A 19,579-nucleotide genomic window follows, 5' to 3' on the forward strand; every position below is an offset into this window, starting at 1 on the left:
CTCTATCAGGTTCATATTACCCACTGCCTTCCCCATAAGAACCCCAAAAAACTGTCCCAGCCCCTCTGACACACCTAGCAAACAGTGTACTTGCAAACACAAACATAGTGAACAGGAAGTTTGTTTACTGGGAGACTTTCCACAATCAAACAAACAGTGATCTGGTTACTCAGTAGTCAAAAATGGCAAAGTGTGATCTTTAATGGTGTAAAACAAAACCAAATGCAGACTTCAAAATAACAGTCAAACAACTTAAATAGATCTAGAGTGGCCTATGCACTCCGGCATAAAAGGGAACAGATCTGGCTTAACAACGGTCAGTCTGTTTCCCTCAAATCCTGAAATCAGAGACCCAGGCAATGAATGTGAGGCAATAGGCCACAGAATGGAAATTATTACCTTAACAATTAACGTGAGAGTTCCCCTTTAAAGGGTAGTCACTGGAACCACTGAATTACTGATACCGAAGAAGTAATAGAAAGGGTCCTCACAATGGAGATATCCAGGATCCAGGATTTTCGGCTAGCCTGGCGTTGGTGTACTGTTGAGTGGGACAAACCAAGTATACGTGAAAGTATCCTGGTAATGCAAAGTGGAATGTAGGATGCTAGCAGTATCCTGGTAGGCAAAGTGGAACATAGTGACTGTTAAAAGGTGTAAGTGTTCCTACAAATGTGGGCACTGTTAAGGCAATGCTGCCTGACTACAGTGTCTTTAATATGGGCAACGCCCACTCACCCGTCCTGAGACTAAAGTGACAGGTTCCCCAAAAGGCACGACTAGCCACCATGTAACCAGATCGGCCCACGTCCTTAGGAACGCCTAGAGATGCAACCGGGATCCCTCTCGGATGGGATGTTTGTCACCATCCGACTCCTGGAACTGTGGCAGGATCAGCACACTAACCTCTGGAGCTGTGGCAGGATCAACATACCGACCTCTGTAACTGTGACTGGATAGATCCCTCTCTGTGTTTTTTTCTCTGCCTCATGGAGCACGCCTAAGCCTTTCAAAATGGAGTCCTTAGCCAGCTGTTCGCTTTTGCAGAGCCCTCTGGGATTTGTAGTCCCACCCCTTTAAGAGTCAGGTTGCTTTGTGCTGGGACTTCATGTCCCATGATTCTCTGCTGCTGCCTCTCATTGGCTCCCTCTCCCTGCCAATGGGGTCACAGGGGAGAGAGCAGAGCAGGCAGATGTCTGTGAGTGTGAGAGAGGGGGGAATTCCACCGCAGATGCACCGCAGTTTTCTGTCTTTCTTCTTGTGTGTGTTCCATTCGGCAGTGGCCATCTTGGCAAGGTACCCACTACACACACATATATATATATATATATATATATATATATATATATATAGTATGTTGATAGTATATATAATATCTTTGTTTTAATAAACATTTAATAAATCACAAAGGAATCCCAGAGCTGTATGGGTTAGTTAGAGACAGCATAGCAGAACTGCCTGCTTTGAGGCATAATTTGTCTATCTGAAACTTTGGACTGAGCTGTCTGATATGGGAAGAGTCACTGACAAGTCACTTGCAATAAGCTATGTAAACAGCTGGCTTCTTCCATGAAAGGAGCAAACTGAGAGCCTTTGGGACATTAAAAAGGGCATATAACTCAACCTTATGGCTCAAAACCAGAAAGCAAAATAATATGCTGCATTGCTTTCTATTTAGTTATTGTGTAAAAAAATATGGTTTGTTCTGACAGTTTTTGTTTTAACTGACTTACCTCTATAAAAAAAAAAGCAATGCATTACTGACCTCCAGGGTATATATCATTTCTGCTTCAATTTTTTTTATCTCATCAGAGTTTTTGATCAATGTCAACATGTCTCCAGTGAGATATAATAGGAGCATGCTATATACTTAAGTTAAATATATATGGAGCTCACAGGAATACCACAGTTCCTAGGCCTGTAGAATTACTTACAGAACTGAGATATAGGTGCATCGAGCTGTGGTACATTTCCTCCTTTTGCGTTAAGTTTTTGAACCTGAGTCGGCGGCACAGGTTTGTGTGACTGGCCAGTGGCTCGGTACATTGCTTGGACCCACAAAATTCTGTCTTGCTCATCATCACTTGCAAAGATCACTGTATCACCTTCCTTCACTGCATTGAAGAATGAGCGGCCTCCTTCCAAGCCTGTCAAAATATTTGTTAGGTTATTAAAGGGTTTTATACTTTACAAGGCAGATTGGTTTTATAAATCACATGCGTTACTAAAGTATGACAATTCAGTTTTTGAAACATGCTGGACAGCTTTTATTATTTTATGATCCAGCATCTGTTTTTGGATTACAGGGTCTGCAAATCTACTGTGACCATTAGAAGGGGTTCCCACTCTCCTTGTTGCATTTGGTTTATACTACCGGTCAAAAGTTTTAAAACACTTTTAATTTTTAACAGTTCACGTCCAATGAATAACCTGACATAGTACAAAGGTAAACAGAATGTGTTAATATACCCTCTCTTAGCCCCCATTCACACCTAGGCGTTTTGTCGCCTGTAGTGTGACGCCGCAGCAGCCCCGAGACGCTGGAGGGATGAAAACACATTGCCCTCTATGGAGATGGTTCACATCTCCACGCCGAACGCCGTACGCCTGCCGCCTGAAAAAAAGTCCCGGACCTTTTTTTCAGTCGGCTTTCGGCGTTCGGCATAGGAGATGTGAACCATCTCCATAGAGGGGGTGAGGCTGCATTCACAATCGTGGCGTTTTGTCGCCACAAATCGCGGTACAAAACGCTGCAATTTGTCGCCGCAATTCGCGGGACAAAACGCAGCGATTTTTTACGCCTAGGTGTGAATGCAGCCTTAGAGTCAACAGCTTGACAGGCAGCTCACAAGACACAGCTTAACACTGATCAAAGTAAGCAAGTCTCAGTTTCAAACTGTGAAGAGAAGCCTTCGGGCTGCAGGTTTGACAGGTCGAGTGGCTGTAAGAAAGTCATTGCTAAGATGACAAAATCAGAAAAAGAGGCTTGCCTGGGCCATGAAGCACCACCAGTGGACTACTGAAGAATGGAAGAAGGTCTTATGAAACGCTGAATTAAAATTTGAGATCTTCAGTTCATCACTCAGGGTTTTTGTACGCCACAGAAAAGGTGAAAGGATGGTTCCTCAATGTGAGACGTCAACTGTCAAACATGAAGGAGGAAGTATGATGGTCTGGGGTTGCTTTTGCTGGATCCAGGGTTGGCGACTACCTACCACAGCATTTTGCAGTGCTGTGCAAAACCCACTACACTAGTTGGTCAGGGGTTCCTCCTTTAGCAAGATAATGACCCAAAACTTACCTCCAGGCTCTGTCAGAACTACCTTAGAAGAAAAGATAAAGACGGTAGGCTTCAAATAATGGAATGGCCAGCACGGTCTGCAGACTTAAATCCAATTTACCATATTTATCGGTGTATAACACGCACATGCATATAACACGCACCCTAACTTTAAGAGGGAAGTTTCAGGAAAAAATGTTCCACAGCCCCCTGCGTATAACACGCAGGCACAGTTTACCCTCTATTTTTAGTGTAAAAAAGTGAGTGTTATACGCCAATAAATACAGTAGTTGGTTTGGGATGATCTGGACTGAAGGGTGAAAGCAAAGCAACCAACAAATGCAAAACATTTGTGGGAACTTCTGCAACAGTGTTGGGAAGAACTTTCTGAACAATATTTGATTTTCATTGTAGAAAGTATGCCACAAGTGTGTTTAGCTGTTATATCTAAATAAAGGTGACTATTTTGATGAGTCAAAAATGTAGGTTACATTATGTTTAAGAAAACGATTCCATGATTTATTTTTTATGTACAATTGTTTATTTGTTCTATGCTTTATTTTCAGAGTACATTGAGACAATAAAGGGTAAAAGATTCTATAGAAACTGGAAAAATTTAGGTGTTCTAAAACTTTTGACCAGTAGTATATGTTATACTATCTAGATTGCAACAGGAAACAGAATATACTGCAAAAAAAAGCATTTGTTCAAGTCATTAGCCTACCCCCTGAACGTGACAACTTATTTTAACCCCATTGTTAAATAAGAAAAAAAGCAGTAACTTTATTACTTTTTAGGCAAATTGTGTAGTGACTAAAGTTGAACTCCCACTTCTACTTATTTTAGCACTAAATGTAATGAAATTGGCTTAGGATCTCGGACGGGTTATTACTGTTTTCTGTGTCTTCATTGGGCAGATTTCTTCTTATTTCCTGTCCCACATACACATCAGCTGCTGCTGCGAACACAGCGATCATTCAGCGACTCTGATTCTGATATCACAAACCCACCATATGGGATTTTCTCTGCTCACCATCTACAAACAATAGCAGTTTTTTCTTTTCCCACAAAACGCATTGGCTTAACCATGTTCTGAACTTTCATTAAACGATCACAAAATATACTCTCCATGCATTTTATTGAATATTGGGCACTCCCTCCTCTCCTAACCCCACATACACAACAGGAAGTAAGCAAAAACCTCCCCAAATTCATAACAAATTCAACCTTTAACCATTGTCATTGAAAAAATTGAAATATGTCATAAACAATAAACATTCCCTATAAAATAACGTGTCACTCATTTACTTACCTGGCTGTGGATCTGTGTAATCCACTGTGTAGCCATCAAGTTGTAGAAGTTCCTGTGGTTCTGCTTTTTTCTCTCTGTAACTGCACATAGCGAATGTGTACTGGCTAACCTGAAAATCACAGAGACACATAAACATGATATATACATACATACACATAGTACAAATACAGACACGTCTATTAATTTTAATCAGTCCCACTCCCCTTCATCATTCAGTTTTATTAGGAACATTTTTCAAATCCAAGAAAAGTCTTCAAAAGTCTCTACAAAGTTTGTTACCATTTTGTAGTGTTGACAATAGACTAAGTACAGGATTCACACAGCATTAAAGAGATGGCATATTAAAGCTGTATTTATTTACACATTACTGTGTGTGTGTGTTTTCATGCTTTTTTGTGTGCTTTATTAATGTACTTTGACACACATTTGTAAAGTGCATTGACATGTGCTGCCATTGTGATCAATATACCCTTTACCAGGCATTGATGCATCAAAAAGTGTCTCAAACAACACATGGCACAAAGAACTGGGACCATTTAAGACAATGGCTAACCTGGGAACATGCATTAAAGTGTGTAGAATGCTTGCGCAAAGGGCTTAGGTACATGGACCTCCCTGCTTTCCATTCTGAAAAGTCAGGCAGGGGGGGCTTTTTCCTGAAGAAGCAGATCCACCTGTTAGTAGAAAACTAGACTAGAAGATATTTACAGCCAATATTTTATACTAAAGCATAATTAAAATGCAATTCCAATTTGGAAAGAGTCGATTTCCTTTTACTTCCAGTCCCACAGCTAAAACAGGAATTGAGAGAGAACATCCCTCTAAAGTGAGTTTATCCCTGGTTGTCACCAGAACTAGTGTCCTCATTGGAAGATATCTCCACTATTCCTGTTTTGGGGACAAGATGAAGAGGTGATACCGCTCTGAAAAAGCTGCTGATCCCTTGAGTGGCTCCCGCCCTACTGTGGCCGAGAAATGCTGGCTCTGCAAAAATGCATGGGATTGGAAAGAAATCCTGGACTGACGCACTCCGTTAAACAACGTCTTTATTGGATAAAATCAAATCAAAACATGATCCAAAAATAGTGCAGTCACACTAGGACAAAAAAATGGCTAACATGTTTCACATCGTGAGATGCTTACTCATAGCTGTTTTGGGGACAACCCAAAAGTTGGAATTTTCTTTTACTTTCTTTTTTGGTGATAATAGTAAATAAAAGCAATAGAGAGGGCGAATCTCCCTAACGGGGACACAGACAACAACAACAACAAAAACATGATAGATGTTCTAATCTTCAATCTGTCCAATACTAAAAGACGATTTGCCTTTAGTTATACAACTACTTTAACCTTACTAAAAAATAAAAAAAATAAAAAAGCAAAAAAAAAATGTTTTTGTTTTTTTTTATAAATACAGTTTTAGTCCTAACCAAAAAAATTAAATAAAATATAGTACAACCAGTGCACATTTTATATAAATGGTAAGTGTAGATGCATACAGCACTAAGCAGAGCACTTGTCCAATTAGGATGAGTTTTAAAAGATGACAAAGACAGAAGAAAGGTTATTTTAAACAAAGTACAACGTTTTAATGGTAGGAACCCAAGCAAACAGAAATCATCTTTCGGTGATCTAATTTCAATGAACCAGAATCTGATTTTCTCTTGGAGATTACTGCACTCAGCATATCAATACACATTTGTGCCCAGTTCTAATATAAAATTGGCTCCTGTATGGCAGTCTAAATAAATACCAAATCCAATTACTGTGTTGCTTGGAATGCACCCTTCCAAATGTGCCAAATCCTCCTTCATTTTATTTGTCTCATATGCTCCCCCTCTCAGACACTGCAGCTCACGGTGGGAGGGTTTCGGCAACAGAGACAGTCCTGTTAAACCATAAAGCAGTGGGCGGGCTTAGGTGTGGCCAGGTGCTGATTGACAAACTACAAACTTGTAAATCACAATGCCAAAGCTGATAGCCCCGCCTTTGCAACATTTTTTTTTAACCTACTATAGTGCAGGCAGGCACAGCCTATCTCAGAGTGGACTTCGTACAGATGCAACTATAAAAGTGGTGCAGCACATATGTTTATGGAAGACCATTGTTGCACTTAAAGCAATATTAATACCTTGTTTTTTTTTAAATAACAAACATGTTATACGTACTTTCTCTGTGCAATGGTTTTGCACAGAGCAGCCCCAATCTCCCTCTTCTCGGGTCCCACGCTGGTGCTCCTGGCTCCTCCCTTCTGCAGGGTGCCCCCAGAACAAACAGCTTGCTGTGGGGGCACCCAAGCTGGCGCACTCCCGAGCAGCGTCTCTGTGTGTCCATTCACACACAGGACCGTGGTTCGGCCCTGTCCCCTCTGTCCCCTGATTGGCTCACTGGCTTTGATTGACAGCAGCAGGAGCCAATGGCTCCACCTGCTGCCAAAATCCAATCAGGAGTGTGATTTCAGAAGCTTTTTTTACCTGCATGCAAAGAATGCATGCAGGTAAAAAAAAAAAAAAACGTGTGCCTTTACAACCACTTTAAATCAAGCCAATGTAAAACCGATACTCAAAATTTGAAAGAATTGAAGAATAGTTGTCGATGATAAACCGTGGCCAGTTTACAGGGCGGAGGGCAAAACCAGACAGGATCAGCCAGGCATTTTAGGTGATAGAAAGGGACAAATTACACAGCAAAATCACAGTGCTGTTATGCATGTTGTGCATGTTATGCTGACACACCGCAACACCAATCTCAGTAAAGAGCCTCTGACGGAGGTTTTTTACCATGTGATCAGCCATGTCCAATCTCCGCTGATCACAGTGTAAACAGGAAGAGCTGTTTATTGGCTTTCCCTTACTCGTGTGTAGAGGAGAGTCGACTGGCCGCTCTCCAGCCGGCAGAGGATGTGCTGATTGTTTATCAGTGCAGCCCCCCCCCGGATGCCCACCCAGGACCACCAGGGATGCCGCCAGGACCACCAGGGATGCCCACAAAGGATGCCCACCAGGTATGCCACCCTGGACCACCAGGGATATGCCAACCAGTGCCCAGGCAGATGCTAATCAGTGCCCATCATCAATGCCTGCCAGTGATAGTGGCATCAGTGATGTCTATCAGTGCCATCTATCAGTGCCACCCCTCAGTGCCCATCAGTGCCACCCATAAGTGCCCATAAGTGCAGTCATTCGGTGTCCATCAGTGTCGCCTTTCAATGCCCATCAGTGCTGCATATCGGTGCCACCCATCAATGCCCATCAGTGGTGCATATCAGTGCCCATCAGTACTATCAGTGCCGCCTCATTGGAGCCACCTCATCGGTGGCTGTCAGTGCAGCCTCATTAGTGCCCTTCAGTGAAAACGTACTTATTTAAAAATCTGTCTTTTTTTTATTCGTTTAGCAAAAATAAAATAAAAAAACCAGAGGTGATCAAATACAACCAAAAGAAAGCTTTATTTGTGGGAACAAAATGATAAAAATGTCATATGGGTACAGTGTAGCATGACCGCGCTATTGTCATTTAAATAGTGACAGAGCTGAAAGCTGAAAATTGGCCTGGGCATGAAGGGAGTAAGTGTCTGGTATTGAAGTGGTTAAAGGAACAGGATCCCTTTTATCTTATTTTAGGGTAACATACGCTTTATTGTTTAGTGTCTGCAAAAGTAACTGAAGGGAAATAACCACAATGGGACACAGACAATTAGAACAATTTAAACTGATTGGGGGATGGGGGGGGGGATATCCAAAACAATAAAAAGATAAATGTGCCCATGAATCTTTAATTACCCTCTATCCAGAAATGTGCAGGTTTCAGAATCTGTTCCACCAACAAACACAGATCTGTCATAGCAAACTTTCAAAGTCAACTTTTTACTATCTGTGTCTTGGAACCCCATCAAGACAATTTTTTTCCTTAATGGCAGTCGGAATTAAATTGAAGTGATGAAAAATACTGTGTTATTTTACTATGCAAAAAACAGGTGCTGCTCTGCAAGTATAAATAAAACTGGTATATTTTTTATTTTATTTTGGTCGCATACAGGCTTCTTTCAAAGTGCATGCTCTCTCACCCTAACAGATGCAAGTTTCTTATGTGTTAATACGAATCAGAGTATCTCGCATTGCACAAAAACATATTTTTTATTCATACATGCAAAGTAACACATGGTTTTGCAAAGTAAAGTACCACTGATTTATATTAACACTTAGGGTGCTTGCATCTCTAAATGTAAAAAAAAAGTTCCATAGGAAATAAAGCTTATACAATAGAACCAAACTAACCAGCAGACATAATCAAAGGTCCATGTGATAAATCTAAACTTCAAGGGCCAGATTCACAGAGGTTAGCGGATCTTTAGATCCGCGTAACCTATGTGATTTAAGATCCGCCGCCGCAAGTTTTTGAGGCAAGTGGGTAATTCACAAAGCACTTACCTTAAAACTTGCGGTGGCGTAACGTAAATCCCCCGGCGGAATTCAAATTCCACGGCTAGGGGGAGTGTAGTATTTAAATCAGGCGCGTCCCCGCGCCGATTTAACTGCACATGTGCCGTCTGCGAATTTTCCCGGCGTGCATTGCTCTCAATGACGTCGCTAGGACTTCATTGGTTTCGGCGTGAGCGTAACTTGCGTCCAGCGCTTTTGTGAATCGACTTACGCAAATGACGTAAAATTTCAAAATTCGACGCGGGAACGACGGCCATACTTAACATTGGCTGTGCCTCATAGACCCAGGGGTAACTATACGCCGGAAAAAGCCGAACGCAAACGACGTAAAAAAAAAGCGCCGGGCTGTCGTTCGTTTCGGAATCGGCGTAACTGCTCATTAGCATAATTGTCGCGTAAAAGATAGGGAAGCGCCACCTAGCGGCCGGCCTGGAATTGCAGCCTAAGATCCGACGGTGTAACACAGTTACACCTGTCGGATCTTAGGGATATCTATGCGTAACTGATTCTATGAATCAGTCGCATAGATACGACCGGCACAACTCAGAGATACGACGGTGTATCAGGAGATACACCGTCATATCTCTATGTGAATCTGGCCCCAAGTATTTTAAAGTAGACACATCATAAAGGAATACAAGGACTGACTCTCTGCATGTTCTTCTAATTATTGATCCAAATAAAATAAAAAAGGTGCAGATCAGGAGTTGTGACTTGATTTTATTTGTTTGGAGCTTGAACTGGGTCAGCGACTCTAAAAGACTTTAAAAGTACTGAAGACACAGACAGTTAGCATTCTGAGAAATTGGGAATTTTATGCACTTTTTTTTCCTAAAATTTACCTAAACTTAAAAATAAAGACTTGTTATGTTATAGGCATCATTCAGAAATTAGATTTATCTAAGCAGCACAATGAAAAATGTTGTCTTGAATTTGCCCTAAATCAGGCATGTCCAAAGTCCGGCCCGCGGGCCAATCACGGCCCGTGTTCCGGTTTTCAGCGACCGTCTGGTTATTTGGACATATATATCTTTTGTGGTCCCCGACGGTCTCCCAGCGCCTGGGCCACAATAGATGTATATGTGGGCTGCCTTGGATGGACAGGGAGGAGACGGGACGAGTGCCTTACACACACAGGAGAATTTCCTGTTTACGGGTGGCCTCTGTAATAGGAAGTCCAGTTTCCAGCGCTGCCATTGGACGACTGTTTTGTCCATCAAATGAGGTGGGATTTTCTATTAAAGAGGCCGCCGTGTAAACAGGAGATTGCATTCCTGGCAATGGTGGGTGCATTCCTGGGAATGGTGGGCACATTCATTCCTGGCAATGGTGGGTGCTGCATTCATGGCAATGGTGGGTGCTGTATTCATGGCAATGGTGGGTCTGCAGATGAGCACTTGTGAGGCTGCAGATGGGCACTGACCCTTATTTTGCTTCACAGTTCTTTATTTAAAATTATAATTTTTTTCCTAAAACTTCGCTCTTAAAGTGAAGGTGCGTGTTATACGCCAATAAATACGGTATATCCAAATAACACACCCAAGCTCATCTCTTCACCACACACAGCCACAAGGGCAAGATCATTCTTGTTGGGCAGTGTATAAGTGCTCGAACAAACAAACTTAGACCGAATTTTAATGGTTCAAAGAATGTCAGGCAAAATGGTCGACCCTCACGCATGTTCACTTCATCAAATCTAGCTCTCTTTGAAAAAAGTTTGGACACCCCTGCCCTAAATAATGTGCTTCCTGTGCCTAGGCACTTCTGTTCTGAGGCAATAAAGCTGTATAATATTTCTGCAGTGTAAGATCATCTAAGGCACTGCTGCCTCTGATTGCTAGTCTCAAATGGTTGTTACTCATCAGGGGGGCAGCTCTGATGTAAGGGAGCAAAGCTACACCTCTACACAGTGTGGAATACACCATGATATGTCAGTAAAGATCAGTGGGGAAAAAAATCAGCTGCATCAGACCTACAGGAAATACTAAAGACTTCTGGACATAGCTTCCCATTCAGGGAAAAGTAACAACTGAAATAACAACCTCCATAAGACCCTTTCACACCAGCGGACCAATCGGGTCACCCTGTCTATTTCTTTAAGGCAGACCCGATCAGACCACCCATTGTACTCTATAGGGCGGTGGATGTCCACTGACACCCGCTGGGCATCCATACCCGCCGGGCATCCAAAACAGACATATGGCGATACGTTCACCACCGTCTTGTGGATCGGATCGGACACAGACACAGCCTGCTTTCCTCTACGGGAGGTCAGATGGAAACATACTGCATATATATATATATATATATATATATATTTTTTTTTTATATATATGTATGTACATAGATAGATAGATAGATAGATAGATAGATAGACAGACAGACAGACAGATAGATAGATAGATAGATAGATAGATAGATAGATAGATAGATAGAGATATCTATCTATCTACGGTATCTATCTATATATCTATAAACCTAGCAAAAAAAATTCTCATATAAACCATAACATGTTAATGCAATTTCAAAATACATTTTCAATATTTTGAAATCTGCAGCTTTCTTTCACATAATTCCTGGTAATCCTACCATGAAGGTTCTTGTTCAGGCACTTCATGCTATAGGGTGACAACATATTGTGATTCTGCAGTGTCACATTCAAAGTAACGAACATATTCGCCAGCACAACATGGATCGTAGATTACGTCCAAAAATTTAATGCAAAACAAACATCACAATAGTGCAAGTTTTGAGGTCACACAGGACCTCTTCGTCAGGCGAGACTACAAGTGTCTGTTTGAACATCCATTACCTAGGCACACGCACTGTTGTAAACGACAAAAGCAAAGAAAGAAAGGCGCACCAGCCTAGTGTGTTACCGTTGACAGGTTTAATCAAATAAAATGATAGTAGAAAACTACTTACAAGAAGACTGACATGGAAAGCTTTATCAGCAACGTTAAAATGGATACCCCTCGAACCACACTCCAAAAATAGGGGGGGGGGGGTGTAGAGGTGTGTCACAAGTTTTTTCTTGTTTTGTACATGCACTGTTGTCACCATAAGGAAACCAAACCTAAAAAATTTCATTGTGGCATTGCTAGAATGCATGTAGATTGAAAGTAGATTCAAAGAGGCTGCAAGGAATCAGCAGCACTGAGAGGCAACAAAAGATAAAAAAAAAGATGAAAACAGTATTTTATTAAAAATAAAGGTGATTGTTTGTAATGCGCAGTACTTTAGCAAAATAAAAGTAATTCTGTTAGGGTTTGCATCTCCTTAAATGTAGAACAAGGCAGCAGCTATTTTCTAAACATCAATATATGTTTTTTGCTTCGCCATGTTAAGACAAGAATGCTCATCATTCATAGGAGACAAGCACAAGAATGACACCCTGTCACAAACAATGCCAGTTTAACTACTAGGTACCAGTCATATCAAGGCAAATCTGGCTGATCTCCGTCGCTGTTGTCATGGGTGCTGTAAATGGCAGCTTTCACTCCTGTGTGCTGCCATTGGCCTGACACGTTACATTTCATGTCAGGGAGATGACGGCTGCCCTGTCGGCTCCGGGGTGGTTGCGTCAGGCTCAGGAATGGCCTGCAGGAAGGCGGCAGGCCGCATCAAACCACGGCTTGAATTTAGCATTTTAAAATCTGGAAGGAGACTGTTAGAAAGCAAAGGATTCTCCAGGCTGCAGGCTAGGAACTTACAGGGAAATTTACTGTCAAATGATTTCAAATGACTTTGTTAAGGTTGTGTCACATCCCAGGATCTGTACTGGGCCTTATTGGTTTGGACATTTTTTTGACCTCTGGAAGAAACTTTGCTGTTTGGGTATTTGTGGAAAATACTAAGGCCAATGTGTCTTATGAGGTCTTTTTGGAAATGAAATGCAAATTTGTATCTTAAGAGAAATTAAGGATATTGCCTGAGACATAATGGACAGGATAACACCAGTGTCTGGTAATTAATGAACGCCGTTATTTAAACGCGATGTGGATATAACTTACTATAGATAGCAGGGACTTTGTTGAGCTGGTGGAATGCTCCCCCTAGTGTTATAAGTAGTGTTTAGGAGGCAGCCACTGAGTGCAGAGTACAGATCCAGCTGGGATGCACCACATAGCTCCCAAAGTTGCAAGCTGTTCTTAATTTTCTAGGATAATCCCTAAAATCCCAACTCTGGTCCTGTGTGCTGTAAAATGGAAGAGGGTCCAGATCCTGGTGGGGGATGGAGAATTAGAGAGACTTACACCCACTAGGAGAAGGATGCTCTGCCTGACACAGTTGCCAGAGTCTGAATAACCTGTGTCCTGCCAAAGCTGGAGCTGAATTCCACATATAGACTCAGCTAACATTGGGCTTTGCTTAAACAGGTATGCTGGGGCAGCCACAGACCTGTGGTTTAGGAACTAGGAATGTTAGGGAATGTTTTCTCATGATCCTGGACTGTCAATTGTCGTGGTCAATCGTGTTAAATTATTCCTCGGGTGGAATATTTGAGACTTTGCCTGGTCTGGCATTGCTAGGGGGGTGGGGTGTAGGTGACCAGCATGTGTATTCTGCAGTTTGGGTCGGTGGGCACATTGGGATATGAAGACATCAATATAGGGAGTTCATACAGTGTGAAGATATGGTGGTTGCCAAGGGTGATGGGGGATTCTCTGGCGGCCTTCCGTAAGGTGTGTGCATGTGGCAGGTGAGGTGGCCTCTTTCAGAGAGGGAGATGTTGTTGGCACTCCTTTGGCCATGGTCCGTCTCCATTGGTGGGAAGGGTGGGTCTGCACCATAGGGCCCACTTCATGTACACAGATATGGAAGAGAAAGTTAAGCAAAGTGCGGGCATGGAGTCCACGCTAGGTGCAAGGCGGGACCCCATACCATTACTAGGAGTGAGGTAGCAGTGATACGCTGGGCAGATGAAGAAGACAAGGATTCTGTGCGTCTATTCTAAATGCACAAGTGACTGTGTCAGCTAATCACAATAGTAAACACTGAATGAATAGTTTTCATTCAGAAAAAAATTTGCACTGTCCTGATTTTTTCCGGCCTTAAGAATCTAGACAGTTCATCAGTACATCAGGCTTGATTAATTTTCAGATATATACCATAGTTTGTGAACCCTACAACTTTACTACAGACTAAATATACAATCAGTTGGGTCATTATGTTACAACAAGGACAAAGTATTTTTTTCCCCCAAAATTTTTGGTCTTTTTTCATATATTTAGCAAAAAATAAAAAACCCAGCAGTGATTAAATACCACCAAAAGAAAGCTTTATTTTGTGAAAAACAGGCTAAAAATGTCATACGAGTACAGTGTTGCATAACCGCACAATTACCATTCAAGGCACTGAAAGCTGAAAATTGGCATGGACAGGAAGGAGGTAAAATTGTGAAGTATTGAAGGGAAACTATAATGGTTCTGGGTAATTTTTTATTTTTGATGTTATTTTTTTATTTATTTTTTATGTTTTAGAGTAGATGTTAACCCTAACTGATTATTTGCTAAAGCAATGTATATACTTGTTTTACCTTATTAATCACTTAATACAGCTGTTAGCTTGAAGTGATATTAAACTCTATTTAAAGTGGTTGTAAACCTAGTTACACCACTTATACCTACAGGTAAGCCTATAATAATGCTTACTTCTAGGTACTGGAAAAATCTCCTAAACCTGCATTGTTTAGGAGATATTTACCATATACGCTTGCACCAAAGTCATTGGTGCATACGCACTGAACAAAGGGCACGATGGTGCCGTTTCTAAGGGGCTCGTGCCGTGACCGGCGGCTCCCACACGCTAGACCATGCCTGCGTAATGGGTGTTTAAATAACTAGTAAAAATGTAAATAAATAGATTGTCTCCATTGGAATCCTATGTAAAAGGGTGAGACAGTCGAAAAATTAAAAGACAAGGGACAGAGCAGAGTAACCCTATAACGGGAAGTAAATGAAAAAATGATCCGCACTCCAGTCGCTGCTCTTTGACAAGCCACAGTAGACAAACGCAAATAGGATCGGTTAACGGGAAGTGCCTGAACTAGAACCTTCATGGCAGAATTACCAGCTCTTGCCAAGGACGACATCAGATGTGAGGAAATGCTTGTGATGTCATCACGCATCTCGATTCCAGGAAGCGGCCCGTTTGAGTCCCTGGACCAGCTTTTCTTTGTTAATACTTATGCATTTTAACACTGTGAGTAATTAGTGCATTTTTATTAAAAAACATATTGCGGTTTTACACTAGGTGGCTCTTTTGGCTCTCTCTTTGCTTCATACTCGAGCACTACAAGTTGAAAGATGAGGCTTACATGAGGGTATAATCAGACTCAGAGAAGGTGTGCATTATCCCAGATGGGGACCATATGGATACATAAGCAAATTTTTACTCTTTTCTCTGGTAGAAAGAGCCCGTTTACTTTGGTGAATACATGTATTGAATATAAAATGGTGGATCAGTGTGGTGTTACTATTTCTAAAAAGCTATCTGATGAAGGGTGGATTAAGATTTATCACCTTGGGACTGTCATCTGTTTCTGCACATGCCTATTTTGACTTATGTATGATTTATGTTAATTGTTAATTATTGCAGGATTAGTGCTGCACTTTTGTTCCAATAGATACATTATATATATATATATATATATATATATATACCGTATTTATTGGGGTATAGCGCGCTCCCGCGTATAGCGCGCACCCCTAAAGTTGCCCGAAATTCCTGTGGAAAAAAGATTTTTTGTACTTACAGTTTTGGTGTCTTGCGCGGCGTCCATCGGCGGCCTCGTCGGGTGCGGCTTCGGGTGTCCTCTTCGTCGGGTCTGGCATCTTCTGCGGTTTTGGGTGTCCTCTTCATCGGGTCCGGCGTCCTTCTGCGACTTCGGGTGTCCTCTTTGTCGGGTCCGGCGTCCTTCTGCGGCGTCCTCCCCGCTCGTTTCCCGCGCCAAATTTGAATACAGAGCGCAGTACACTCGTGTATGGTGGGGCAGGCTCGGCTACTCTCGCGCTGACGTCCTGTACGTCCAGGACGTCAGCGCGAGAGGAGCCGAGACTGGCCGACTATACACGAGTGTACTGCGCTCGGTATATGTCGGCGCAGTATTCAAACTCGGCGCGGGAAAGCGGGTATCGGCGTACATCGCGCACCCACGATTTTGCCCTGATTTTCAGGGCAAAAAAGTGAGCGGTATACGCCGATAAATACAGTATATATTTATTTATATACATACATACATACATACACTATATTACCAAAAGTATTGGGACACCTGCCTTTACAAGCACATGACATTTAATGCTGTCCCAGTCTTAGTCCATAGGGTTCAATATTAAAGCGGTAGTTCACCCCCCCCCCCCGACACATTTTACCATCGAGACAGGCATTGTAGCGCGAGCTACAGTATGCCTGTCCCGATTTTTTTAACCCCGTACTCACCTTGTAGTCGTCCATCGTAGATTCCGGCTCCCGCGGGGAATGGGCGTGCCTATGGAGAGGGAGGATGATTGACGGCCGGCCCTGGCACGTCACTCTCCCCGAAGACAGCCGGAGTAGGTCTCGGCTCTTCACGGCGCCTGCGCACAGGCTATGCGCACGCGTCGTGAAGACCAAGCCTATTTCGGCTATTTCCGGAGAAGCGTGACGCGCCAGAGCCGGCCGTCAATCATCCTCCGTCTCCATAGGCACGCCCATTCCCCGGAATCTTCGATGGACGACTACAAGGTGAGTACGGCGGTAAAAAATTCGGGACAGGCATACTGTAGCTCGCGCTACAATGCCTGATTTTAAGGTAAAATAAAAAAAAAATATTTTTTTCCCGTCGATAGGGTGAACCCCCGCTTTAAGTTGACCAACTCTTTGCAGCTATAACAGCTTCAACTCTTCTGGGAAGAATGTGCACAATGTTTAGGAGAGTGTCTATGGGAATGTCAGTACCTGAGAGGTATGGTAAGACACGTCTACTGCCCATCAAATCACCAGATCACCCTTCCTTTGTCCAGTTTAGTGGTATGCTGAACAGACCACACTGGCACAAACAATTAGACTTATGCTAGTTGCAAAATGCAACTGAAATTGTAACATAAAGTACAAATATATATACATGCGGCTGTCACCCATTATGTTTATTCCCTTGCTTATTTCATAGATCTCTACAATCGTTGTCAGCATCTCTTCAGACGTTGGTATAGCCTGTCAAATGGTCCTTAGTGATTCTTAAACAGTGCAGAATTTTCCAGGGATCTTGCCCAGTCTTGTATTTGCACTGTTTTGTAATAATACTTGATATTCCAGTCTTTTGTTTTCCTCATTTGATGTTGCACCTTCACACATGTCAGCTCAGGGTGATGAACTGTTGTCAGGAGATATATCAACAGAGCCAGTAACACTTGTCACTTTCTGATGATGAAGTTCCACTCTTCTGCTGAGGGAGGGTGTGCGGTGCATCTACTTTGTGCCTTTTCTGCTGAAAGGCAGGTATGTGTGAGATTGTTTCATTCTCATACTGGCATTGAAGCACCGTATTTCGCGTGGCCCCAATCTTCTCAGTATTGTGCAGTCTTTGTGGGAGCAGCCATGTCTTTGTTGGAGTCTTTGAGATACCTCCAGGTCCAATTACCTTGGCCTCCTCATTTCTATTTGGCACCAATAAAACACCAAATTCTACAGCTTCTCAATCGCTAAAGCTGATTTTGATTATTCCTATTTAAAGTTATATGTTGAGCAAACCTCTCTAAATGTATAATTTCTTAACATTTGTACAGTATCTTCAACTTTATGGTATAGCAGGTATTTGCTGTCAGTGTGGGGTACTTCCTTGCTGCACTCCACTATATAGCCTCTTTCTGGGCTCCACTTACTGTGCCCTACCTCTTGATGGACATCCCCTTTCTGCATCTTCTACTCTCGATGGCTATCCTATTAGTGCCTACCCATTTTACCACTACTCCCTTTAATGCCCCCTATACACTTATGGACCACAATGAACTCACAATAAGGCAAGCATTATGGGCAGAGCTGTGCAGAGAAGGTGCAAAGAAAATGATCCTTCCTTATGCACCCCAAAAGCTTGGTAAGGTCACAAAAGATCACATGACCAGGCACAGAGGATGTTCATGGAAGCACCATTGTGCACTGTACCATTTATCAATGTACCCTTCTTGTACATTTCTACCAGTGATAATGTTCTCAGAGCAGCTTTCAAATCAGCACACTCAGTCCTTGTATAAGTTCAGAGCGCAACACTATAGGGGCCGCTGCATTGTAGGAAATGGCCTGCCCTCCCTATGGCAGGGTCTTGGTCCCAATTGTGACTACTGAGTCTCTGCCCTCTATGGTAGTCAATACTACTGAAGATGTACGTGAGGAATAACTGGTGCTGTTTGAGTTTTTATATACAGTGGTTTTCATCTGCACTGTTCCATTTACTGTTTCGATTTTTTGTGGACCAATTCCATAAGTGCCTGCATCATCAACAGTGCTTGTGCTTCCCCGCTATCCTCACTTCTGGTTGTGGTACAAGGGGCTAGTCCATATCTATTGCTTCAAGATAGCCATAGACTGTCAACAAAGAGTCCTTTACCTCCATCTATTAGTGTGGTGTTAGTACAGTATTCGAGCCAATGTGGGCTGGGCTATACTCTACTCTTTTGATACCGAGGTACTGCAGCATGCTGTTGTTTTCTCACCTTCAGCACAATCTTAATGCTTGTCCACAAGTTGAAGCTCAGACTCTTCTGTCTTAACTTTTACACCTTTGCACTGTGCATTGAAAAAAGTCCTGCATGCTATAATTTTGAACCCTCCGTTAAAATGCATGTTCTATAAAGTTCAATGGTAATGCGTCTAAAACACAACGTACCAAAAACGCACTGCACAGATGAGACCTGGCCATCAAGTACCCCCAACATGTCATATTTTGGAAATTTCCCTTAGATAAAATAGCCATCATAAATATTCAGCCATTTACACTGATTTAAAGCACCTCTGCAAGGTGAAAGAAATTCTAAAAACATGACCTGTTGGGGGTGTTTGAGGATTTAGGTTGGGCCTAAGATTTCTTCCCTATTGACACAAACTAATCTTAGAGTATCTGCCATGATTTCAAATCCCTGGCTCTTTCCTAATTCTATTTTCCACTTGGTCCCATTACAATCAAAAAGAACTGTACGAGAGATCTCCCCTTCTGCTGGCTTCTGGTAACAAATTTTCATCACTAGTTGGTGTCCCTTCTCCAAGTAGGCTTTTCAAGAAAAAAACATCATTAATTGTTGTATATTCTCCTGGAAGCAGTAACATGCCCCCCTAAGATTCACCCTTGTGATATTTCATAGCTAGATTTGCAAGAAGAAGCTGGCATATTTTATAAAGCCTAGAGACACATTTTCAAAAGCGTCACCCAATGATAATATGTCATATAAGTGGCGGAACTACCGGGGGGCCGCAAAGGTCGCACTTGTGACAGAAAACAAAGGTGTAAGGAAGAGAGCACACTTATGTAAAGAGGGGGGACACTTATGTAAGGGGGGCACATTGATGTAAG

General features: G+C 42.3%; 1 protein-coding gene across 41 annotated transcripts in view; it reads right to left on the reverse strand.

Annotated features, from left to right (window-relative positions):
• CADPS (calcium dependent secretion activator) overlaps positions 1 to 19,579 on the reverse strand; it is a 553,237-nt gene that overhangs the window by 242,231 nt on the left and 291,427 nt on the right. For all 41 annotated transcript variants that reach the window (XM_040359139.1, XM_040359135.1, XM_040359125.1 and 38 more), the window contains exons 10-11: positions 4,593 to 4,701; positions 1,935 to 2,147 (exon numbers count right to left, since the gene is read on the reverse strand). In XM_040359139.1, the coding sequence (XP_040215073.1) occupies positions 1,935 to 2,147; positions 4,593 to 4,701 (322 nt within the window). The remainder of the gene's footprint in view (positions 1 to 1,934; positions 2,148 to 4,592; positions 4,702 to 19,579) is intronic.

The sequence above is a fragment of the Rana temporaria genome, chromosome 7 (assembly GCF_905171775.1).
Source record: "Rana temporaria chromosome 7, aRanTem1.1, whole genome shotgun sequence".
Lineage (NCBI taxonomy): Eukaryota > Metazoa > Chordata > Amphibia > Anura > Ranidae > Rana > Rana temporaria.